The following is a 26,489-nucleotide window of genomic DNA, read 5'->3' as shown; positions in this document are numbered from 1 at the left end:
ACTCGAGAGAGACCAACCCACACCAGGTAAGCACAAAACCTAGCTCAGGAATTCACAGCAACCCTGTCACTGGGAGGCAGGGACAGCCTCACCAGCCCAGTCCTTCCAAGTTACAGGAAATACCTTTTCTCTTTAGGGCTAATATACACACCACATAGATTTTTATGGGTTATCTGTTGCCATTTCACCTCTTGTGCAAGCCTTAACATAGAACTTTCTTAAGTAAAAACAAAATTTGAGTAACAAAAGACCTATCTTCACTACCTACTACTTTGACCAAGCTATTTAATTACTCCAAGCCTCACTTTCCTCAACAAAATAAGGATACCAAGTCTGTCTCCAGAGTGAAATAATGCTTAACCTGTGCAGACCTGAGGGCCTGTTCCTGAATACAAAGTTTCTCCAGCTCCAGGAACCTTTCATCTTTGCTGGGCAGGTCAGGTGACATGCCTGGGACAACCAGCTTCAGTCAAGTTTTCAACTGTCTTAGATCTGAAACATCTGTGCCTTGTTAGAAAAGCTTAGAAATTGGCTCTAATAATCGTGTGGGCTGCTAGGTTTTGAGGTGCAGAAGATGCCATCTAGACAAGTCCCAAGATGGCAGATTCCAGACGGGTGCTTAAGCGAGGGATGGCAGTGAGACTGAAAACAGACAAACTTCAGCTATGACTGTCTGTGACGGTGACGGCAGGTAAGTAGTAGTATCAAGCTCACTGAGGGTGCAAGAGGCTGCACACAACATAAATCAGGGTTTCCAGTGTGAGGAATCATGAGACCTGGCTAGAAGACAGTAGAGAAATGTAGTCATTTGGAGCTAACTCTTGGCTTTAGCACAATTACGTGACCTTGATCAAGTCACCTCCATGAGTCTGTTTCCTCAACAAAATGGGGTTACTATTGCTAAACCGGATTTGTAAGGTATAAGCAAGGTACGTGGATTCCTCTTAGCACAGTTCCCGGCAGTAGGAGGTGTTCAGTGGCACTTCCACTAACATGCATGCAAATTATGGCAGGTCATTTAATGCTTACAGGAATCCTATGAGGTACAGATAAGATACTGAAAGTCAAAACGTCCTGTAAACTGTACGGTGCTTTAAGAATACAGGGATTAAAGAATTCAATTTAAACACCAACAACTGATGTATCAGGAGAAAGCACTGTGACACATGGGAAGTTACCTACTGTTGCCCTCATCCACAGATGCTCCCCATCAATAATGAGATGACAAATCTGGCTTCAAAGATCCTTTACTGAGACCTATTGAAAACATTTCAGTCCTTGATTCAAATAAACTTCAACTTGGTTGACAGGTGATGGCTGAGCTAGGTAAAGGCTTCACAGTGGCAAAAACACTCCCCACTGATGACAATATCAAAATAGGTTCCTGACTAATGCGAGTGTGAATGTACTCAGGGTCTCTGTCCCATCTTCTTCAGGGTTCGATTGAGCTAGAAGAGAAAGAAAAGGAAAGTTAAACCTTTTCCTATGGAGTGTGTGATCATCAGGTCAGACTTCCAGGCCATCCTCTAAGTCAGGGGGGGAGTGTGTGAGCACTTGATGTGAGCATGGGTTACTCTGTTAAATACCCTACATTGCTCTGCCCATTTTATACACAGGAAAGGGATTGAGAGTGGCTAGACTTGCCAGGGCTGTATTACTACCCTGCAGAAGGAGCCTGGCGGCATTTACCACAGCAGAGCAGTGACCTCTGCTGGAGGACTCAAAGCACCAGGATGCAGTGGCTCCAACTATGGCACAAAAAGAGACTCAAATACCCTTGTAGTATTTGGCCTGACCTACAAGACCTCTCCTAGGGCAAGACACGGAATGTACCAAGTCTGTCAAAACAGAGCTGCACCCTGTCCTCTGCCTGCAGGAACTGGCCAGACCTGTCTAAGTTGTAGAATAACTGCCAGATGGGGAGGGATGGGTGAGAGCAGGCAGTGAATCCACCCATATTAGGAAATACTAGGGAGAGAGAGAAGGATTGCTGGCCACCCGCAGAGGAAGATCTTGGAAAGAGATGCTCCAGAGAAGGCTGACACAGCAACTTCTACAGGCCCAACCCCACTTCCCAAACCCCAAGCAGCCAGCCAGTCTAGCTCAGAAACTTAAGAGTCAGTTTTGGGCTTTCTTGGAAATAAAAATGAATAAAAAGATTTAAAACTCCCACCCAGTTCCTAACCTCTGTTCCCAGTCCACATACCCCCTTCTCTCAGACCTCTCACCTCCTCAAATTTATGAATCTGTCGGATGAAAAAATCCCCATAGCGCCTGGCGACTTTGGTGTCTGCGATGTGGATCATGTCCTGTGGGAAAGGCAGTCAGATAAAAGCAGTGAGGTGGAGCCACTTATAGACTTGTAGATAATCATGATGCTAATTGCTAGATAAACCCAGAAAGTGCTTTTCCAGTTAATAGCAGCTCTTTCTTGTTAGATGACTGGTTTTTATTTTCTTCTTGTTACCTCACTATTTTTATTTTCTAGTCTTTTTCAATAAACATGAATCTTTGCAATAAAACATTTAAGACAGCATTTTATTCTCATACACAGATTGTAAATTAGCCCAGATTTTACATTTTGTTCTTTAGCTCAAAATATTTTGTTGAACATCACTTTACTTGTAAAATGCCTCATAATCCAGGTTAAGACCCAAGAACTTTCTGAATCTTTGACAGGGTTTTTTTTTTCAAGTCAAGGATTAAAACACACACACACACACCTGCCAGGGGGGAAAAAGCAACATTTTGCCAAAGACAAACCTGAACCAGGAAGAGAAACAATAATAAAAACAAAAAATGCAATTAAAACCTTTTCCATGTAGGGACTTTGACTCATATTATAGTTATTAATTTAACCTAAATATAATTTCATAGCAAAATTTTATTAATTATAACCAAGTTGCTAATTCTTGGGAGAAGTGTTTTATTAAAAACCATCCAGATATCTAGGACTAGTTCATCTGGGTCACTAAGATATTATAGAGGTATGTAGCAGGTTACTGATATCACCAAAGAATGTGTATATGTAAGCCACTGGGAATAAACTAAAAAGAACTTTAGGTAGTTGAAGTGACAACACAGGGGACAATTTTGATTTTTAAAAGTATGATTTAAAACACATTGAAAAACTCTGACTACTGATGTGTTTCTTCTGGTGAGTCTGTTCATGTCAAGGACAGATAAATTCTGACAAACACCAAGTCTTCCAAAAGCCATAAACTCTAAACAAGAAGATTAGGGTTAACAAGATGAGCTTTCAAAAACAAACTACCCAAACTGACCTGACAACCAGGTGTGTACCCAAGAGAATATGTTCACACAATAACATGGAAGCAAATATTCATAGTAGCATTATCCACAACAGCCAAAAAGTGAAAACTCAATTATTCATTAAATGAAAAAAAAAAAAGTGATGTAGTCATACATGGATTATTCAGCCATAGAAAGGAATACAGTACTGATACATGCTACAACCTGGATGAAACTTGAAAATATGCTTGATGAAGGAAGTCAAACCCAAAAGGTCATGATTTACAATTCCATTTATATCAAATATCAGGAGTAGACAAATCCACAGAGACAGAAAGCAGATTACTCATCTGCCACAGATTAGGGGAAATCAGGAATTGGGAATGACTGCAGAGTGTTTCTTTTAGGGGTGATGGAAATATTGTGGAATTAGATAGTGGAGATGGTTACACAACCTGTGAATATACTAACAGTAAAAATACTGTCAAAAAAGTAATGATGTTTACATCGACACACTTTCTGGAAACAACCAAAAATGCAGGATAAAAATTTTTAAATCGCCCTATAGCATCAAAGAGTTGAAAAGGAAATAAAGAACTATTGCTAAAAGTAAACCAAAAAGAGAGCTGCCATCCCACTCTTGACACCAAGGAACGCTCGCCAAGTGCAGGGAGGGGAAGAAAAGAAAAGAGGAAGTCCTATCCCTGAGGCATTAGAAATGCAAGGTGATTCTCCTGACAGTCAGTGTGCAGCCTGCTCTTGTCGCCTGGCTGGTCCAGGGAGCTACAGGCTGTAAGCTCAGTCTGTGTTGGTCCCAGACCAATAACATCCCCAGGCACCCTGAAGAGGAAAAAGCAAATATCCTCTAGAGAAATGAATATCATCCTAGCCTTCAAAGAATGCCAACAAATAGTTTTCAAGGACAATGAACCCTCCGTAACCAAGCACCAAGCACGTAAAGACACATTGCACCATGAATAAATGAAAAAAATTAGAGAAAGCAAGAGATAGAGGTGAAGAGATTAATTAGGAATAGAATGATCGATCAAAAGAAAATTAGCCAGAATAAAGGAAACGAAAAGATGAAAGAAGAGTTTAAGAGACATGGAGAACAGAGCAAGGTCTATATACATTAAATAAAAACTCCAAAAAGAGGAAAACAGCAGAAACAGCATCAAAGGAATACTGGCTAAGAATATTTTAGAAGAGATGAAAGACACCAGTCCACTGATTTTAACGGAGAGTTATAAGTCCTTATCAGGGTTCCTAATATGTCTGAATAGAACATTTTCTTTACAAAAGAAAAAAAAAAAAAAAACAGACAAAAAGGAAAAATAGGGGGAAAAAGAACATTTTCTTTACTTGTGAGTGTATGTATATGGGGGAAACAAAGGCAGGAGGTGATATTTCACAGAAAAAACAATTCTAGGTGTTTAGCATATTTTAAGTCTTAAAAAAAACTCAATAAAACAAAAGAACTTACTTTTAAAAAAAAAACACCTCACTAGGACATTAAAATGTCCAACTTGAACTTAAAATACCAACAGTGAAAACCAATACTGTTCCTCAACCCTCCTTTCCTCCAGAGAGGAAACCACCACTATATTGATTGTTCACAAGTATATATATGGCTTTAAAAAAAAAAATAAATGGAACATCCATTGATAGCTACCCCATAAAGCCATATTTGTACTTTTTGTAAGAGCAAAACCCACCCAAATATCCATTAGCAGCAAGAATGAAAAAATGGCAGTCAATAATTGCAATAGGCATTGGACTATCACAGAGCAGTGAGCATGAATGAATTTCTGCTACACACAACACTGGATGTGATTCTCTCAAATATAATGTTGAGCAAAAAAGGCTAGACACAAAAAGAGCACATACTGTACCGTTCCATGGTAAGTAGTTCAAAACCAGGCAGCACTAATCTAGGATGGTACAAGCCAGGACAATGGCTTCCCACTTGCTAAGTACTTCCAACAGACAGTCTACAACACCCCCCCCTTTCTTCTTTAACTTCACCTCAGCCACACTGCAGCTGTCCCTCAAACACACTGGGCTCCCTCCTGCCCCAGGGCCTTTGCTCTAATTGCTCCCTCTGGAATGCTCTTCAACAAAATACTTGCTTGGCTCATTTCCTCACCTGCTTCAACTCTTACCTTCAATTTCTCTTTCTCAACAAAGCCTATACTGAGCCCCTTATTTAATACTGTAACTCATGCTTTTTTTTCTTTTTTAAGAATTTACTTTTTTTATTGATTTGGGGGAGGGGTAAGGGGGAGAGAGGGAGGGAAGGACAGAGAAACATTATTTGTTGTTCCACTTACTTACACATTCATTGGTTGATTCTCATATGTGCCCTGACGGGACTGAACCCACAACCTTGGTGGGACGACTCTCTAACTGAACTACGCAAACAGGGCTGCAACCTATGCTTTCCACCACCACTACCCTGACTCCACAGCACTTGGCAACTCCTAACCTGCTACATGGTTTGCTTAATTACAACATTTACTATTTTTTAAAACTAGAATGCCAGCAAAAGGGCAGAAATCTTTGTTGATTTTGTTCACCAATATATCCCAAATGCCCAGAACAGTGACTATAAGACAGTGGGAGCTTAACAAATGTTTATTGCTATGGATGAACAGAGCGTGCCCCAGAGAACCTAGCCCAGGGGGCGGCCATACCTTATCAATGTAGAAGTCAACCTCAGAGGCTGACTGAAATTCGCCGTCTAGAGCGGAGATGCCGCTGGTCCACACCAGGTTCTTCATTTTGTGCTTAAAAACAAGAAGCTGGATACGGAACTCCTGTTCTGTGAGGTCCAGGAAGCCGGCCAGCTTGGCCACAGGCATAGTGGTGTAGAGCTTGAGGAAGCTGCGAATGGTTGAGAGCTGGGCCTGCTGCTGTACTTCATCAGAAAACACCTTCAGCTGCTGCAAGAAGGGTTCCTTGTGGTAGTTGGGGTGCACATTATCATAGTTGGGGACTACAGGAGACAGGAACTTGGGGCAGGAATAGCTGAAAAGTTCCTCGTAGACCTGTGGGTCACCCTTCTGCATGCGTAGCATCTTATCCCCGTATTTCTCCCGCAGCTGGAGATGAATGCTCTCGTCGATACGCATGGGGTACATGGTGAGAGCGATGGCCAGCAGTGCATGCATCTGCTCATTCTGCTTGTTAATCTGGGGGTTGGGGGTGAGATTGGAGTAGGGTCAAATGAAATGGACTTTCTGAGGTCCCCACTGCCAACATGGCCCCACAATTCTCCCAAGAACACTGCACAGAAGTCTGACTTCTCCCCTTGTCTTGCACCAGTCATTTAACTTTCCCAATGTCTCTCCCAAGACACCCTCTAACTCTATTCAAGTTCAGCCTAATTCTGGGTCCTCCTTAGTTGTCTCCTGGATTCTTTACTGGTAACTCTTAGTCGCTCCAGTCTGCCACACTCACCACTGGCAGGTCAGGCCTCCCACACTAGTTATAATCAAGTCACCCAGAAACTTTTGATGGCACCTCAATGCCTGCAGAATAAAGACTAAATACTTCAGCTGGGAAATGAAGGTTACCACAGAACCTAATACCCAACTGGACTAATCTCCTGCTCTTCAGCCAAAATGGTTTATTTACTGCTGCATCACCATACACTTCCAAGTCCCCACAGCTTTGCTCTGCCTAAAAGCTCCTCAAATTCTATACATGTCTTGGACCCATCCTCCCCCATGGAAAACTGCCTAAGCACAATATCCACATCTAACTCATTTTTAAACACCCACAGCCCAGAGAACACTCAGCAAATTGTTGCTGAATAAGTAAGTGTAGGCACTGATGGGAAATAAACTGGTATTAAAAGATATAGTCCTTATCATCAAGGTGTTAAGGATCTGAATTAATAGATACAACAAAAAACTCCTAGAGTAGGCTGGCCGTAAAGAAATCATTGTGTTGAAAAAGTATACTAAAAGAGCAAAAACTTGGATGATGTTTACCAAAAACGGTTGAAGCCAAAGGGTCAGGTGGTTAGAGATCCCCTTACCATCTCATACTTGTATGTGGTCCTCTGGAACATGCTCTTGGTTCTCTGGATGTAAAGGAGGATGTTGGCAAAGACTCGGATGGCATCCTGGTAGCGACGCATCATCAGATATGCAAAACCAACATAATAGTATGTGGTGACCTGGCACTCGGGCACACGGGAATACATGCTCTGTGGAAGGAGATGGAAGAAGCATCCATGAGGCCCAAGGCCAATTCACCCCAGAAAGGATCTGAAAGTTGGTGGGGCCTAGTGTTAGCTGGAGTCAGAGGCTCTGAGCACAGATTGTACCATTCACCACTTAAGTTATATGACCTGTGGCCTCCATTTTCTTAGTTGTAACAAAGGGACTAGACCAGGTAACCCTAAAGTCTTTCTGCTCTAAACTCTCTAAAGGAACAAATAGATAAGAAGACAGGCACATAAGTCAAACAAAAAGGTACCGATTTTTATGTGGCTAGGCAAAACAACCACAGTTAATTACACCACTATTTATACCACCTTAAAACTAAATCTTACCTTAATTAAGACTAGTAAAAATTGCCCTAGCCGGTTTTACTCAGTGGTTAGGGCTTTGGCCCGAGGACTGACGGGTCCTGGGTTCGATTCTGACCAAGGGCAGATACCTTGGTTGCAGGCTCCATCCCCGTACATGCAGGAGGCAACCAATCAATGTGTCTCTCTCACATTGATGCACATCCCCCCCCCCCCCCCCGAAAAAGCAATGGGAAAAATATCCTTGGGTGAGGATTAGAAAGAGAAAAAAAAAAAGACTAGTGAAACCTCAATAGTAAAAATCTGCCATTATCATTCCGTTTTGGAAACAGAATCAAAAGACTACTGAATATTTTAAGTAAGCACCAAAGAGAAACCACCTTGCCCAGGTTCAGATTTTCATTGCAGTTGTTTCCTGGTTCTCAATTTTCAACTGGCCTGGGGAAGGAGTCCTTTTTCACCTCCCTATTTGTCCTAATAGATGCAGACAGACTTTCTGGCTCTGGGAAGATGGGCAGAGGAAACAGGTAATTACCTTCTTATTCAGCTCGATATTCTCCAACACCTTGATGGCCTGGTAGTAATCCCCCAACAGGGAGTGCAGACGCAGAAGCCCCACCAGGCTGAAGTAGCCAAGCATCTTGTAGAGTGAGTGCCGTCCATACTCCCCAGCCACACTCTCGGGGTCCCCTGTGAGAAAGACATTAACACTGCAGCAGGGAGAGGTGAAGGAAGGCAAGCCTGAGCCTTGAATGTCACTCTGTAAACTCTTCACTCACTGCCAGCCTCTCCAGCTTCTTGCCACAGGGAACTCGGCCTTCGGAGGACTACCAAGAAATAGCATGCCTGGCCTTATGCTAATCTCAAATTTACCTACAGTTGGGTGGAGGGTAGCAATTCTTTTATTTCTTGGTCCCAACACACCTGAGAATGAGAGGGTCCCTCTCATCAATAAGTTACTCATCAAGGTCCCTCTTTTCAGGAAGCTCCAGAGGTCAAAGCTACTTTCTTAATAACACTAAGATGTTATTTGCCTTTCCCAATGAGTTGAAATTTGCATCAATGATGCAAAAATAATGCCAGGTAAAATTACTGACAACTTGGCATAAATCAGGCAGGGTCTCCAAGCTATACAAATAGTCACTGGATTCTTTACCAACACACACTTACGGTAAAAGAAACTAGCCACTTTTCCACAAAACACAGTCTTTACTTGAAAAAATAATGGGCACACAAATTATGGTTATTTAGATTTGGGCATTTAGCAGCCACTTTCTCAAAATGAATGAAGCCAGCCTGTCGCACTTCACTGTAAGCAATTGACAGTGTTTGCTGCCAAAGAAAAAAATAAGCTTTTAAGCAAAAATTAGATTTTTACAAAACTTGTATGTGCCACTATGAGCTCAACAGCTTCCAAATAATGACTAATCTGATGAGGTTGATAGCAAAAATAACAAAGTGATTTTAAAGAATTGGATAACAAAAAAAAATTATGTAACAAAGTGTGTCAACATTTAAAAAGTCTTTACAACTCAGTGAACCAGTATTTTACAAAATCATGCATGTGTAAAAGACTCATTCAAGCTGCAGGAGAAACCAATAGATTTTAGTACCAAAGTGAAAGTTCAATGATAGGGCTTCAGATTCCTTACTGCAACTAACCTGTAAAACACTACCATTTGTCAAGTTTCATTGTGGTACCAAAGAACATCCACACCACCTGAAAAGGCTGTTAAAAACTTCTCCCTTTCCCAACTAAGTATTGTGAGGCCAGACTCCCCTCATATACTTCAACCAAAGCAGTGTATTGCAACAAATTGAAAACAGGAATGGAAATGAGAATCCACTCTCTTCTAAAAGCCAGACACTAAAGAGATTTGCAAAAATGCCACTCTTCTCAGTTAAAAAAAAGTGGTTTTGACACCAAAAAGTTAGAAAAGTGCTTAATCTTTTAAGGCCCTGGAGAAACAGGAGTGTTTACAAATGCACATCTCAGAAGTGCTGGTTCAGTCTGTCAGCCCCCAGCTCCGGCACTCGGCAACTGTTTGCGTCCAAACACCAAAGAGGAACAGCCCATTGCCTAGGTGGTGGTGACTCCTCCACACTTCCTGCGGCCTCTATTCACGTGGAACAGATGCTAAGCAGCACTCACCTCCGCTTGTGTACACCTCCAACTGCCGGTTGATGTTGGACTTGTCTACCAAGGAGTGAAGGACATTGAGGACACTGTGAACATTCCAGATTTTGGGATTGGAACGAAGGAACTCAATCTCCTCCTCCGACTTCTTGGCAGTCTTACAGCGGTACTGGCTAAATGACTGAAACTGTTGCAAAAGAAGGGAAAGATGCAGCAGTGGCATAAAATCCAAGGTGAGCGCAAAGTGCACAATGCTGAAGACAAGGCAATGCCCAGGACTCCGGACAGGGGAAAGGTGAGGGTGAGACTACTACTACTCATGCTAAACCTCTCTGTGCACGACTTGCTTTTTCAGAGCCATTTTTTAGTAAGCTGTGAATTTTGTTCATTACTGAGCATTAGTTTTTCCACAGTTAAGTAAAAATCTCTAAGATTAGAGGTAGTTTGTGGAAAAAAACATTCATTTTGGAGTTAAACACAACCTAAAGCCATTTAATGCCTCTGAGCTTCACAATTCAGTTAATCTGGCAACCAGAATCTAGTGGTCTGTAACCACTTCTATTTATGTGGCTCTGCATATGAATGATGATGTGGTCATGAGGTAGGTATCTATGTGTCTTCCCTATCAGAGTTAACCATCAATTCACCTGGAACAGGAATCCAATCTGAGTCCTCTCTGTACCAACCACAGAGCCAAATGTAAGGGACACATAGGGGACATGCCACATATATTTGAGGCAGTGGTTCTATCGGACCAGCATGGGGCTGGCTCCAGCAGTCACCCAGAGAATAGCATAAGAGACCACCCGCTCAATCATAATTTTTAAAAAGCACCCTGGGTTGATGATTCTGATATACACTTAGGTTTGCAAACCAGTGATCTAGAAAGGCTATAAGTCCTAGATGGCCCAAGATTGTTCTTTTCTTTTTCAATCATCACCCAAGGATATTTTTTCCATTGCTTTTCAGAGAAAGTGGAAGAGAAAGAGAGATCGATCGATGTGGGAGAGACACATCGGTGCGTTGCCTCCCACATGCGCCCTGACCCGTTGAGACTGCAACCAAGGTATGTGCCCTTGACCGAAGTCAAACCTGAGGCCCTTCCGTCCTCGGGCCGACGCTCTCTAACCACTGAGCAAAACCAGCCAGGGCCACCTAAGATTGTTCTTCAACTCTAAAGTATTACCTTCCTCTAAGAGTGTAAAAGATTGTCACCCAGCCAGGCGTGGCTCAGTGGTTGAGCATCGACCTAGGATCCAGGCGACTGGGGTTTGATTTCCGGTCAGGGCACATGACCGGGTTGTGGGCTCGATCCCCAGTCGGGGGCCTGCAGGAGGCGGCCAATCAATGACTCTCATCATTGATGTTTCTATCTCTCTCCCTCTCCTTTCCTCTCTCTGAAATCAATAAAGATATATTTAAAAAAAAAAAAAGATTGTCAAACTTACAATAAATAGTATCCAGAATATATAAGAAATTCTCATAAATAAAAACAAGGTAATCTAATAGAAAAATAGGCAAAGGATACTGATGATCACTTCAAAGAAAAACAGGATTGGTCTATTAACATGGAAAATACTTAAATCTCTTTAGTTATCAGAGAAATGTAAATTAAAATGAGATTACTATTTCTTTTCCATCAACTTGACAAAAATTAGGCAGATCAATATCATCCAGTATAGAAAGCATGCTCCCAAAAGCTGCTTTGGTAGTATAATTTGATACAGCCTTTTGGGAGGGCAATATTACCATTTACTAAAATACAGAGTGATTGAAATGTTCTATATCTTGATTGTGGTTGTGTATACTCGTCATGTTTCAATTATATACTTAAAATTTGTACAGCTATTATATGTAAATTATGCCTCTATAAAGTTGATTTTTAAAAATTTAAAAAACACCCTGGCTGGTGTGGCTCAGTTGGTAGGAGCACTGTCTTGTGCACCAAAAGGCAACCAATCGATGTTTCTCTCTCATATCGGTTTCTCATGTTTCTCTCTCTCTCTAAAAATCAATGAAAATGTCCTTGGGTGAGGATTTTTTTAAAAATTTAAAAAGCAAATATTTCAACCAACAATTTTACTTCTAGTGATCCCTAGAGATATACCTAACGTATGGCACACACAAGGATACTCACTGACTCACTGTTTATAAGAGCGAAAACCAAAAACCCAGATGTTCCCCATTGGGACTGATATGTTCATGTCTGTACACTCACGAATAACAAGGCAAATCTCTATACAGGCATGTAAAGTGTTCCAAGTCAGCAAAACACACAATATAGGATATCATTTTTTAAAATGACGTATTTTCACATATACACATTTACATAAATGTCTGAGAAACATTACGGTGGGGCCTATCTTGCCAGACAATAATTGATGCCCTTGCAAAAACAAGGAAGACACTTTCATTTTATGTGCAGTTTGGAGGAAAAAAAATAAAAAGATTTTTTAAAATGCAGTAATAATATATTTGTATACTACTTGTAGCAATAAAAATAAAAGAGGGTGGCAGGGAAGAGCCACCCATCCTGTGTGGCATCTACCTGGCTGGCATCTACCTACCAGGCCTTCACTGGCCAGTCTTTGTTAGAAATGAGAGCACCTTAAGCCCCTTAGGAAGAGAACACCAGCTAAATCGAGGGAATTATGATTGTCTTAAGGGGGATGAAGAACTTTAGCACAAATGATCCTGCTTGACTTGCTGCAAGTCAACAGGGCTGCCAACCTTCTAAAAGCATGCCAAATTTAAAAAATACATACGTATATATACACGTGTTTTATATATATATGTGCCAAATTAAAGGCTGACACAAGCCAAGGAGCTAGAGAGGACAAATAAGGCTGGTGTGGTTTGTGGCCTAAAATGCACAAAGGCACCAAAGCCTCACCTTGAGCAGGAAGCCTCTTTCTCGAAGAGCCCTAGAAAGATTTCCTCAGCTCACCAATCACCACTTAGCAGCACTTTGTACTCACAAAGTCTCTTTGGTCCATGGAACTCAAATGACATCTTTATCAAGAAACTGATTCCCCCAATACACCCAGTGTGAGCTATACTATCCCAATAAGACACATGAAAAACAGATATTTTTCCAAATTCAATTATTTTGTTTTTAAATTTATGTTATATGTTAATGAATAGAACTGGGCTAAAAGAAGGTAAAAAATAATGATGATACCACAACCAGACAACATATACTGAGTAATTATTCTGTGACAGGCACCACACTCAGCACTTATACACACATACCCCCACCCACCAGTAATCTTCCCAACAATCCCTGTTTTAGAGAAACCAAGGCACAGTGTGGCTAGTAATTTGCCCAAGGTCCAGGGCTACTGAACAGCGAAGTTGAACTTTTATCCCTGGGCCTCACTGCTATACAGTACTTTACATCAGACACAGTTCTCAGGGGAACCTCAACAATAGCACTCAGAGGTGGGTAAGACTTCCGCTTTGACGATAATATTCTATTTTATTCTGATCTAGCATACACTTAAGTAACCACTACCATAATCAGAATACAGAACATTTCTGTTTTGTAGGAAAGGAAAGTGAGGCTTGGAAAGCTTAAATACCATGTCACTGTTACAAAGATGCCAGGTGGCACCCTGGAATAGAACCCATTTTTACCTAGCCACAAAGCCTGTAAGATCTGCGTTCTAAAAATAGAACCCATTTTTACCTAGCCACAAAGCCTGTAAGATCTGCCACACCACCTCTCAAGGTCAGGTTAGAACTTGGTAAAAGCTCAACTCTCTTGACTTTCAAGTTCCTACCTGGAGCTCTTAGGCCTCAGTGACTCTTCAGAAAACCATGACATGCCCTGGCCGGGTGGCTCAGTTGACTGCAGCATTGTCCCATACACCAAAAGGTTCCAAGTTCAATCCCTGGTCGGGGCAAGTACGGGAGGCAACTGATCAATGTTTCTCTCTCTCTCTCTCTAAAATCAATAAAAACAAATCCTCCAGTGAAGATTAAAAAAAAAAAAAAGAGAAAACCACACAGAGGAGTCCACCACCACTATGATGGGCCTATTTTTATACTATGTACCTTTTAAACACAAGCAATGGTAATAGCTACTTCTTGCTTGGACAAGTTATTTCAAACTAGGCCAAGGACTGACCAGATACCTGGTAGATGAACTCATCAATGATATCCCAGAGCCACTGGTTGGGTAGTTCAAGGGGAGCAGGACCATCAGCATCTGCAGAAGATCACAGAAAAGTCAGACTAGAAGCAAGGACTATCCCACTCGGTAAGGCTGCAGAACACATTTTGCAAATTCTCTCTTAAAAAGATTAAACTGTGCCCTGACCATGTGGCTTAGTTGGTTGGGCGTCATTCCATATACCAAAAGGTTTTGGCCTTCATCCCCAGTAGGAGGAGTGCAGGAGGCAGCCGATCAATGTTTCCCCCTCACACAGATATTTCACCCCCTTCCTTCCTCTGTCCAAAAATCAATAAAAAATATTTTTTTAAAAAAGGACTGTAAATCACACGGCATAACTTCCTTCCCACCTACACATTAAATCCTGTTAAAAAGAGCTGACAGCCAATACTAGGCCTCATCATACCCACCTCTGCTTGGCCAAACCCCATACTCACTAAGGATGTAGTTGAAGAGATTGCAGTAGTTATAATAGGATTCAAACCTCTGCTCCAAGGAAGGTCCCCCCTGTAAAAGAAAGCAGAGACATCAGGACATAGATAATCAATTTAAGTATGTTACTTACTCATGGCCTATTATGACAGCTGAAAACAAGTACAGGAGAACTGATGTCTGCTCTCTCCTTCTTAGTATGCAAAGAGCACGCAAGCAAGAGGGAAGACTGTAAGTGCTACAGCAGTTCAAAGGGGCACTGAGTATCAGACTATAACAGTCAGGTTTCATGGCAACCGCCTTAACCAAATGTCAGGGAACAGGCATACACATCTGGCAAAGCACAGGAGGAAAGGTGTTTCTGCAAACACAGTACTAACAAAGGCAGAGGTAAAACTGTGGGGATTGAAGGTAAGAAGAGACTGGGCTACACTGGACTACACTGAGTCAGGAACGAAGAGGTCTTTAAGATCCAAACAAGAATCTAGGCCAGAAGGTCAGCAAATCCACCATCACCTGTTTTCATAAATAAAAAGTTTTATTGGAACACAGCCATGACCACTGATTGTCTATGGCTGCTAGAAAGGAAGAGTTGAATAAATTCGACAGAGCTCATTGTGGCCCTTAAAGTCTAAAATATACTATCTGGCGCTTTACACAGAGGGCTGTTGACCCTCAATCTAGACTTTCTGTTGCAGGCATCTGAGAACCAATGAAGGTTTCTGAGCTGAGGAAAAGCACAATGAATGATGTATTTATAACAGAGTAGAATGAACACGGTCTTGCAGTCTTGGCCCTACCATTTATTAACTGCTGCGTTCTAACAAGGTGTTTCATCTTTGTAAAATGAGATTATGTAGTGCCCAATATAGTAAATGCTCTTTCCATGAAAAACTTCCGTTTGAAACTGGTCATGTACGTGAAAGTGTCCCATTTGGTACCTAGCAAAGAGGTTATGCGGTCAATAAACTTCTGCTGAATCTTCATCTACAGACCAGAGGGAAGGTTAGAGATGGTAAAACCAGCTATACTATGTGATCTGATGCCATGGTCTTCCCAAAACAGCCATATTATATAGGCTGGCTAGATTCTCAGCCAAGCCCACAGAGTACCTGACCCACGACATCAATGGTAGAAAGGACTCCACTTTTTCTCAGATAAGGTACTCAGAAATCTCATTGGGATGCCACAAACACGAGGCACCCAGTATTACTTTGGAAACAGGAACTCCTCCAGCTACCACCGCTGATGGCAGCTCCCGCCAGGGCATGAGTCTAGTCAGGTCAAGTGGTCCTCGGTGGATGAGAAGTTGAGTAGCTGGGACATCCTTGGGTGGAAACTTTCTAAGGAGAGATTGTGGTACCAGTTTCCTTCATTTACATACCCATACATGTACTCCAACTTAACGTGTCACCCTCAAGGATTGGGCACCGGATTAGATCAGTGAACAAGACAAAGTCCATGCCCTGGTGGAGCTTACCCTTTAGTGTTGGAAGCAAACAAAAACCAAATAAAGAAATTAAACAGCGTCAGCTAGTGAGTGATATGTGCTCTGAAGTGCCAGAGTATGGCTACCCTGGGGAAAGTTGTAGGAAATGAGACTGGCAAGTGAGTCAGGGGTGAGTTCAAGCAGGTCCCTGACTAAGACTTGGAATTTTAAGTATGATAGGAAGTCATGGTAGGACTGAGGAATGGAGTGTCTCAAAAGGATCCTGCTGGTTACTATGACTCAAAAGGATCCTGCTGGTTACTAGGCTGAAAATAAACTTAAGTGGGCAAGAGTGGAAACTGACACTAGCTGAGCGGCTACTCAGTAGTTCAGGTATGAGATGATAATTAATGCCTTGAACTAGGATCCTAGCAGTGGTGACAGGAGTTGGTTTCAAGAAGTATGCTGAAGGTACAGCTGAACAGGATTTGCTGCAAGGTTAATGTCAAATGAGAGAAAAGTCAAGAACGATACCAAGATGTTCAGTCCAAGTAACTGCGTGCCTGGTGGTATCATTTACTGAGATAATGAACATGAGATAAACAAGTTTAGAGAGAAAATAAAAAGTCAATTTGGGGCATGTTAAATTTGGGATAACTATCAGATAGCCAAGTGGAGGTGTTGAGCAGCTGAATAAACAAGTCTGGATCTAAAGAGACTGGGGCTTAAGATATTTTTAAGTTACTGGTGTATGCAAATAGTGCAGATGGTATTTTAAGAGGCTTCAGGCACTCTAAAATTTAGAAATTAGGAAGAAAGAATTAAACAAGTGCCCAAAGTTGAAGAAGTGTGGTAAAAAGAAAACTGGTGTCACAGTAAGATAGGGCTGGAGCCCAGCCGGGCGTAGCTCAGCAGTTAAGCATCGACCTAGGATACAGGAGATCTTGGTTCGATTCCCGGTCAGGGCACATGCCCAGGTTTTGGGCTCAATCCCCAGTAGGGAGCATGCAGGAGGCAGCCAACCAAGGACGACTTTCTCATCACTGACGTTTCTATCTCTCTCCCCCTCTCCCTTCCTCTCTCTGAAATCAATAAAGACGTATTAAAAGCAAACAAAGAAACAAAAAACTTTGTAAAAAAAAAAAAAAGATAGGGCTGGATTCAAGTTTTATCACTTAACTGTGGGAATCTGAGAAAAAGCAACCTCTTTAAAAGCCTACTTTGCAGGATCACTGTGAGGACTAGAGATGTATGGATGTGTGCCAGGGCCCAGCATTGTGCCTGGCAAACAGTGACAGTTTTATCTATCTTTCAGAGAGAAGGAGGCTCAGTGGCAATGCACTGAGGGGAAAGGGCATCCCAAGCAGAGGCAGCACAAGGTGCTTGGAACACACTATTAGGACGGTGGCCTATAACCCAGTGCACAGTGATGAGTGCCCAGCCAAGGAGAACTGGGGATGGAAAAGTTAAAAATGATGTATAGGCCATGCAGTGTCATAGTTGGTCTGAAACAGATGCCTGGCTTTCTAGGCTCAATCATCCTACTGCCCCTTCTTAAAAAAACATGCCAACCACTCTTGGACACTGAACCATATATAAACTAGTGGCTGTGTTCCGGGGACAAAATGGCAGAGAGTTTAAAAAACTGCCAGCAACGTTTAGATACTCACACTGACTTTGGCATATATGTGCCTGTAGTATAATTCTTTGTACAAAATCAGGAAGACAGCATCTGAAAGAGATGACAGAGGGGTACTTTAGTAAGCCACAAAACAACCAGGGAATTTTGGCAGTTTTAGTCCCTTGGGGGCAGTAAAGGGACAAACGTGATTTCAAAGACTAAACAGTTAAACTCTAACACACCTAAAAATACATACAACAAGAAAATTTGTTTCTCGAGGGAAAGAGACTAGCCTTCAGGTGGTTGCCCACACAATAGACTATACAGGTATCATATTATAAAGCCATACACCTGAAATTTATGTTACTAACCAATGTTACCCCAATAAATTCAATTAAAAAAAAATTCATTTCTCATTTTACTCTTTCAACCTCATCTTAATCTAATTCAGGCCCATTTCCGTTTACCATTTACAGACTTTTGCCATACAGTTGCTTTAATGAACAAGCATATAAATAAATGGTAACAACTCCATGAAAAGCAGTATGATGCTACCTACCAAAATGCAAATACATGATTGGGTATCACTGACTTAGTTGAAGCTTAGCTGGCATCTGGAAACCTACATTTCAGGAGAGTTCCCATCACCCTGATAAGGGTGCTCTCTCTGCTGTGCCTAAACTGTGCCAACAATATGGTTTATTCTGAACACCTACTTTTCCTTCTGGGAGTCTGGAATTTTGGTACATGCTAGGCAGAGTGTTTGCCTATATGGCCAGCCCCGATAAAATCCCTGGTCACCAAGTCTGTAATAAGTTTCTCTGGTTAGACAACTTTTTACACGTCATTACAATTCTTTGCTTGGGGAATTAAGTGCTCCTGTGTGACTACATGGGAGTGGACTGTTGGAAGCTTGCGCCTGGTTTCCTTTGGACTTCAGCATATGCACCTCCTCCCTTCACTGATTTTGGCTCTGTATCCTTTTGCTGTAAATCCTGATAGCTGTGGGGACAACTACAGACCGTGAGTCCTCCCAGCAAATCATCAACTATACTGAGTCTTCCCAGAAGTGGTCTTAGGAATGCTGAAGATGCAGAATACTCTCCAAAAATATCATAAATTTTTTTAGAAATGGAAAGGGACATTTAGTCTATGTAAAAAAGGAACAAAGAGCTACAGTTAAGCTTTGAACAACAGGTTTGAACTGTGCAAGTCCACTTATACATGGAACTTTTTCGGTAAATACCTGTACTGTTTTTTACTGCAGTCGGAAGTCCACAAATTCAAAGGATTGACTATATGCGTTGACTTATGCCATTTGATATATAGGGGACTTGAGCATCCATGGACTTTAGTATTTGCAAGGGGTCCTAGAACCAACCCCCTGCAGATACTGAGGGACAACTTAAGTTTCTGGGGAATCAAGTTATATGCAGATTTGACTGGGGGGGTCAGCACCCCTAAACCCGACATTGTTCAAAGGTTAACTATATTCCTATTTGCATGTATACATATAGGGTATCATGGGAAGGATAAACAAAAAAATGATACACTAGATGGCACCAGAGAGAGAAACCGAAGACTTGAGGACACAAGTAGGAGGGGGATTTTTATACCAAATCTCCTTTTGTACTCTAGAGTACCGTGAATCCTTACCACCTATTTAAAAATACAATGAGACTTCCAATGTTCGTAATATACATATTACATTCTTTATAGGCAAACAGGCTATATAATATAGGCTCTATATTAAATAGAAGATAAGGTCTGAACAACACAGAAATAACATTTCTTTCAGAGTGAGTGCTAAACTGGCGTAATGATGATGACACTAATAGTAAGTGTTCCAAAAAAAAAGGTTAGGTATAAAAAAAATGCAAGATGTGTACACTGAAAACTACAAAACATTGCTAAAAAGAAATTAAAGTGTCCACAGACTAGAGGCCTTAGTATTAAAATGGAAATACTCTAAAGAGAGAAAAAATAAAAATAAAAAATAAAAATAAAATAAAAAAAGCAATACTCTCTCAAATTGGTCTTCAAACTCAATGAAATCCCAGCAAAATCCCAGCTGGCTCTTTTGAAGACATTGATAAGTTGATCCTAAAATTCATATAGAAATACAAGAACCAAAACAATCTTAAAAAAGAATGCCTTTTGATTTCAAAACTAACTACAAAGCTACAGTAATCAAGACAGTGTAGTACAAGTACAAGCCTAAGGCTAGGTATATAATGTACATCAATGGAATCAAATTCAAAGTCCAGAAATAAACCTTTACATTTACACAATGACCAGTTTCGACAATTGTGCCAAGACAATTCAGTGGTGAAAGATTGGTCTTTTCTAAACTGATGCTGAAACAGCAGGATAGCCACAAGCAAAAGAATGAAGCTGGAACCGCCTACTTCACACTGCATATAAAAGACACTATCAGAAAGTGAAATGTGGGAGGCTGGAGAGTCCATCCCAAAGTCACTGTAGTGACGCCCAAAATTACAAAGGGAAATGGAAACAAGTCAAGACAAAAGATCTCAATTTCAGCTTTTCATCACTTTGTGAGAGAGCTCTGCCCTCTTCATTTATTCAGCCTTCATTCAACAAGTTGTTTACTAAGGGTCTACTATGTACCAAGCTCTGAGGAAATAAAATAGTGAGCAAAATAGACACAGATCATCCTGAGCTTCTAATGAGCCCCCGTCACAGGATCCCATCCAGCACACCGGACAAAGAGCTCACACCTACCGTTGCCAACCTGTGGAGCAATGGCTTCAGCCTCAGGCCAAGGTGTATTCTTGAAGAATCTTTCTGTCAGCTTTGTCCAGCTGAAAACCAAGCAGAATAATTCTAGAACTCGAAAACAAAAAGGACCTAAGAGGTAGCCCTCACATTTTATAGATAAGGACCTTGGCTGGCACCTTAGGAAGTATATTTTGCGGGAGGGCAAAGAAAGAGGAAACAGCAAAGGAGACAGCAGGAAGAAAACTAGATAGTAAGTGAGCAGAGAAGTGTCGGGAAAGTAGGTAGTAAATCAGAAAGAAGTACAACAGAAATAGAGCCAGGGCCACAGCCTTCCAAGTCTACAACTTTCCTCAACTCAACTCTGTACCTCAATCTTTCTTTCTTTTTTTTTGCCCTCAATCTTTCTTAATTAACTTGCTGACTGGTTATTTTCAGCCAGAACTTGCCCGAGCGGTCAGCTACTTTTCCATCGTGACCAGTCAGCAAGGTGTTTAAAATTACTTAAATTAACGTAAGTGCAGACATGAGTTATCTTGTGACCAGTCAGCAGGTGTTTTAGTACAGTAAAACACTCCTTTTATGTCAGTTAGGCGCCCACCAAGCTCTTCAGGATCATCTCCTGCTTCTGTATCATGAACTCCAGCTGCTTGCAATTCCCTGATTTGAGAACTACTTTTCAGATTCTCCCACCCCTCTCCCTTAGCAGTACTATTTTCACTTCCTAGAGCACTATCCCTCCTCCCTCTCTCCAAATGTGGAAGCAAATCAGTTGAAGTCTGATGCCACAACTGACCTAGAGCATCCAACCCACACATTGCTGTCCAAGATGCTTCACAGCCCTACAAGAGGTTTCTGTTCATTTTCTTTCTCCTAATCACTTCAGCAGCTGCTTCAACTTTCCCTGACTCTTTTTCTCCACTCTCAGTTCAGCACAGAAACATGCTCAAGTAGCCCTTCAAAACACACAACAAAACAGAAAAGTGTCTCCATAACCCTATTAAGTCCTCTATACTTACAAATTCCCTTTCTCAATCCCCATTTCTCACCCCACTGTTATCTGGCTTCTGCTTCCACTGAAACTGACTTTGCTAAGATTACCAAGTACCTTCTAAGTTGTCAAATTCAACTGGCTCCTTTCTCATTTCAATCTTGCCGGAGCACTTAACATCTGTTAATCATGCCTGCTTCAAAATCTCTTCTCTCCTTGGTTCCTCTGACACTTCTTTCTGATTTACAACCTACTTTTCTGACACTTCTCTGCTCACTTACTATCTAGTTTTCTTTCTGCTGTCTCCTTTGCTGTTTTCTCTTTCTTTGCCCTCCCCTCAAAACATATTTCCCAAGGTGCCAGCCATTATTCTCACTACACATTCTCCTAGGGGAATATCGACCAGTAGCTTGGCTAAACTACTGTCTATATCTGCCTGTACTGTCCAGTAGAGTAGCCATTGGCCACATGTGACTAAAGAACTGAATTTTTTAGTTCATTTTAATTATTTTTCTTAAAAAAACACAACACTTATCTTAATTATTGGAAAACTTCTCATTTTTGGAATATATTTTATATTTGAAACAACCTGGGTATGTGAATTTGTTTTCCTAATTGTGAATATTATGAAATCTAAACAGAGATCAAGTATTTCCATTGCACACAAATTGAAATGTGCTATAAGTGTAAAATATGGGATTTAAAAGACTTAGCACAAAGAAAAATATATCTTAATAGTTTAATACTGATTATATGTTGAAATATTTTAGCTATGTTAAATTACTAAGATTAATTTCATCTAATTTTTTTTTATTTTTTTAATGTAGCTGATAAAAAAGTTTCAAATTACACATGTGGTGAGCATTGTATTTCTATTGGACAGCACTGGTCTATACATTTCTACCAGAAAAACCCAGGGGATGAAGGAAAGACAGGTCAGGAGATGGCCCCTGTTCACTGACCCAATAGGCCTTTGGCTACTTGCTTTCTACCCATCCTTACAGAAACTGCTTAAATTCTATTCCCTTGGTGAAGCTTTTACTGACTATCCCAACCCTGACTGACCTGTCTCATCTCTAATGCCCATTACATAAGAGCAGTCCCCTCAAAACCAGAAACCACCAACCACTCCAACTCGGCTAACCCTGTTATGCACTAAGAAGATATATAGCACAGTTTACCTTTTCTGTGTTTTATTTCCTCATCTGTAATATGAAGAAAGCAATAGTACCTACTTCATGGAGTTACTGTGAACGGTATATGAGTAAACACTGGAAAAGCACTGTGAACATTGCTTGATCTATATAATGATCATACATACTATAGCTATTATAATTATTGATAGTTATGTTATTTTTGGCCTCGTACAAATTCTAGGGTGCCCGGCCGGGCATGGCTCAGCGGTTGAGTCCAACAAAATAACATGTCCCTAGACCTAAGGAGTCACAGATAGTATTCTCTTTATAGAAAAATGACTAAACTGCACCCCTTTTTTGGTGATTGCAACACTAAGCCAGTCCCACCCAGAAAGAGATCATTTTGGCCAGCAGCCCATACCTGTTCTCATAGATGTCCTGGATCTCATACACTTTCTGGTCAATGACATCGCTGGAGACACGACTTGCCTGTAGCTCATACACCTTCTGGTCAATCAAATCTGAGACGGTTTTGTGGAAATACTGGATGAAGTTTTTGATCACTTCGGGGATCACCTGATAGGTCTGCTGCTCATACTGACGTTCATAAGCCAGGTCCTGTTTTGGATCTCCTAGAGGTCGGATACAATACTTACTTTACAAAGTGATTCCAAACACACATATATAACAAAAGAGCAAGACTATCCCCCAAACTAAACTATAACTTATAAAATAGGATACAATTCCCCTTTTAAAAACTGATATAATCCTCCCGAAGGCACTACCAATCCCACTGCTCGTTTCTTCAAAACATTTACCACTAAAGTTATTTATTATCTGTTTCTCCCACTAGAACCTAATGCTTACAAGGGAAAGAACCTTGTCTGTCTTGTACCCAGATGTACCCTCGGCACCTAGAAGAGTTCTATGTGTTGCAGGAGGGAAGACTGTGGAAAGGGAGAATAAGTAGTAAGAACTTAACATTATTTGAATGAATAAATTACTGCCACTTTCTACCTATACAACTTGGTTCAAAACTAAATTTCTCTGTGCTCAGTTTTCTCATCTGTAAAATAGAGACATTAATTTACATGCTTTACAGAACTGTTGTTAGGTCTAAATGAAATACTTCACACAAAGTACCCACAATAAGCATGGCACTTATTAAGTCAAACCAAGTCACTATGACACTTAGAAACCTCAAAAACCTTCCAAAAAGGTTTCATTTGGGCCTGGTTTGAATCACTTTAATTTTTAATAACAAGATTTTCTTTAGCTAATAGTTTAAACAACACCCCCCCCCCCGGAGGGAAAAAAAAAAAATCACAGCCAGGATAGTAATTCTTCCCTTCTGAGATTTTTAGGTGGACCATGCAAAAAGCTTGGTTTATTAGGCTCTACACCACCCTCCTACTGAAAGCTAATAACCGACTCCAACCCTAGACCATCAAAAAGCAGTTTTAAACAGGTTCCCCGACAGCCGTGTTCTAAGACACTAATAAAGGGGCCAATCACTATAAGTACCCGGGTAACCAAACTCGTAGTCTCACCTGTGTGCATATCATAGTCACCTGGATACGCATACGGATCATATGCAGTCTGTTAACGAAAAAGACAGCACTAGTCACCAATTCGTGAATCGAAAATGTTCATTCTAGGGCTTATGTGCCAAGCAGGGTACTAAGGATACAAAGTTGGATAAAACCCAGTCCCTGTCTTTGAGAAACTCGCGTGCTTGTGACAAAAGAGACTAAACAGACAATGACAACACAACGTTACGGTGTTGTGAGGTAGAGCGAAGCACAGAGACCGTGGGAATCAGCGGGGTTTGACAAGACTGAGCCCCGTGGCAGAAACACAGAACCCAAGGGGAGCACGAGGGGACCGGACACGGAAAATGGGCGGACAGCCACAGGGCCGATGAGGAGCCGGGAAGGGTGGGCCGCGCAGGCCGGGCGGCAGCCTGGAGCTGGTGGCGATCCGCCGAGGCTCCCAGACACGGCCGAACACCGTTTCACCGCGGGGCCCACCATCCCGAGAACCCAGGCCGCGTCGCGGAGCCCAGCACCCGCTTAGGGCCAGGTTACCTCAGACTCGTAATCATCCGCGGGGTAAGACATGCCTGCGAGGCTCGCGAGCACTGCCGGAGAGGGCTAAAAGAGGGCCCGCGCCTGCGCGTGCGCCTGCGTCGTGAGGCCGGAAGTCCAGCCCTGCTCCGGCGCGCAGGGAAACCGGAAGCCTTGCCCGGACCACCGGCAACCGGAAACAGCCACGTTAGGAAGGGCGGAAGTGGCAAACACCTAAACTTTCTTTAAATGGAGGCCTTACAAGGAAGGTGACTCTGAAGTACTTGCGTAAATTCATAAATAAGGACATGAAATAGTTCGGCATAATAAACTGGGCAAAGAAACCCAAAGTAATGCCACACAAAAGATGGCTGACAGCCTCGTCGGCCGATTTCTCGCGTGAACGGAGATCCCGATACCAGAGGACTTGATGTTGGATTTAGGTGTGAACGGTTTGCCTGCGGCGACAATTCTCTTCAAACGTTCCGGCCTGAAAAGATTCAACTTCCTGGGTGTAAAAGCTGAGCCTTGGTCCCATGCAGTGGGAGGGCGTGGAGAAAAGGCGTCTCCCAATGTTGGGCGGTAAGGCTGCAGCAGGCAGCGAAGAGGCCAGCCCCGGTGTGAGGGCCCCGAGCGAGTCCCGGGGCCCACGTGCTGCCGTGAACCTCGGCGGTTCCCTTTCCCTCTCTCCCTCTCTCTAAAAATCAATAAGAATATTTTTTTTAAAGAAGCTATCCAAGCGTATTCGTCTTAAAATAGAAAAAATACTACGGAGGTGTTTAATAAAATTAACTTCATAGTTTTCTAGATTGTGTGATGTTTACACTACTCGTCAGTTTTTTAAAGTTGCAGCTTGTGGGGGCCAGGAGGCCCGTGGCTGCGCCCCCAGCCCACGCCCGACCTGAGACCTCCCTCACGGGAAGTTGGGAGTCCCACCCCACACTGAAAATAAGAACAATAAAGCAAAATAAAACTGCAATTTGTAATTGCATGATTTCTCCCATGACTTGTGTTGTAATTCCTTGTTCTAAATATTCTCTTTCCTACCAAGTTTTGATTTTAAATTTTTCTGTTCTTTATTTTTCATGAAAGCTTCAGTCACCAGAAAGTTGAATCCCTTCTTTATAACAGACATACATTTTATTTATTTATGACTTTCTACCTCTCCCAGGATGTACACTAACTTAGAGAATAGTGAAGGCTCTGAGAAGACCTTCCTCACTGGCTGCTCCTCGCTTTCCTCTGTTGATTCCTCCTGATCTCTCCAGTCACTGAGTAGCGGGCTCCCTCTTCACCTGGGCTTGGGCTCTTCTCCATCTACCTTCACTCCCAGGGTGGCTTATCCAGTCCACTAGGCTTCAATATCATCCATATGCTGTTGACTCCCCACATATCTCCATCCCAGACTCTATTCCAGAAGTGGGCTCAGTGGCCCAAGCGAATAGCTGGATGCCTAATAGGGATCCCAAACTTAACGTCCAAATGGAGCTTGTGATTTTCTGCCTCAGCCTTGTTCCTCCCACAGGTTTCCCTATCTTAGTTAAGGGCAACTTCATCCTTTCAGTTGCTCAGGCCAAAGCCTTCAGAACCACCCTTGACTTGACTCTCTTACACCACATATTTATTTGATGCATCTGCATTTTGTTGGCTCTACCTTCAAAATCTTCCCAGGCTCAATTCTCACCACCATGTCTCTATCATTGTTGTCCCAACCTCCATTATCTCATTTTCATTTGTGTTGTAATAGCTCCCTCACATTCCTGCTTTCAATTTTCAATCCATAGTTGTAGAATTACAATTGAATTGAAACGCACCATTGCTTGGCAGCACATGAAGTCTGCTTAGAAATGCAACTTTGATCTGAAAACAGCTGGAACTCCATGACAGACTATGAAATTTCTGATCACAGGGTGATTTTGCAAGGCTCCCTGGCTAATGGAAAAACAATACTTCAAAGAGAAACTGCAGACAAGCC

General features: G+C 41.9%; 1 protein-coding gene across 2 annotated transcripts; it reads right to left on the bottom strand.

Moving 5' to 3' along the window:
- Positions 1-1,231: 1,231 nt before the first annotated feature.
- Positions 1,232-24,617, bottom strand: EIF3L (eukaryotic translation initiation factor 3 subunit L). 2 transcript variants are annotated; one of them, XM_016222556.2, is made up of 13 exons: positions 24,536-24,617; positions 23,999-24,047; positions 22,870-23,080; positions 20,328-20,407; positions 17,632-17,693; positions 14,538-14,607; positions 14,063-14,136; positions 9,942-10,113; positions 8,325-8,479; positions 7,295-7,465; positions 5,946-6,443; positions 2,229-2,309; positions 1,232-1,448 (listed from the first exon to the last, which is right to left on the bottom strand). In XM_016222556.2, exons 1-13 carry the CDS (start codon positions 24,566-24,568, stop codon positions 1,410-1,412), a joined length of 1,695 nt encoding a protein of 564 aa, XP_016078042.1. In that variant the 5' UTR covers positions 24,569-24,617; the 3' UTR covers positions 1,232-1,409. The 2 variants fall into 2 exon arrangements, with proteins under 2 accessions (XP_016078042.1, XP_087671046.1); XM_087814920.1 differs by lacking the exons at positions 20,328-20,407; positions 23,999-24,047; positions 24,536-24,617 and having other exon boundaries at positions 22,870-23,037.
- Positions 24,618-26,489: the final 1,872 nt, after the last annotated feature.

This window comes from Miniopterus natalensis, chromosome 2 (assembly GCF_054644295.1).
Source record: "Miniopterus natalensis isolate mMinNat1 chromosome 2, mMinNat1.hap1, whole genome shotgun sequence".
Lineage (NCBI taxonomy): Eukaryota > Metazoa > Chordata > Mammalia > Chiroptera > Miniopteridae > Miniopterus > Miniopterus natalensis.
Note: the sequence above shows the minus strand (reverse complement) of the source record. Positions and strands in the feature narration are given on the sequence as shown.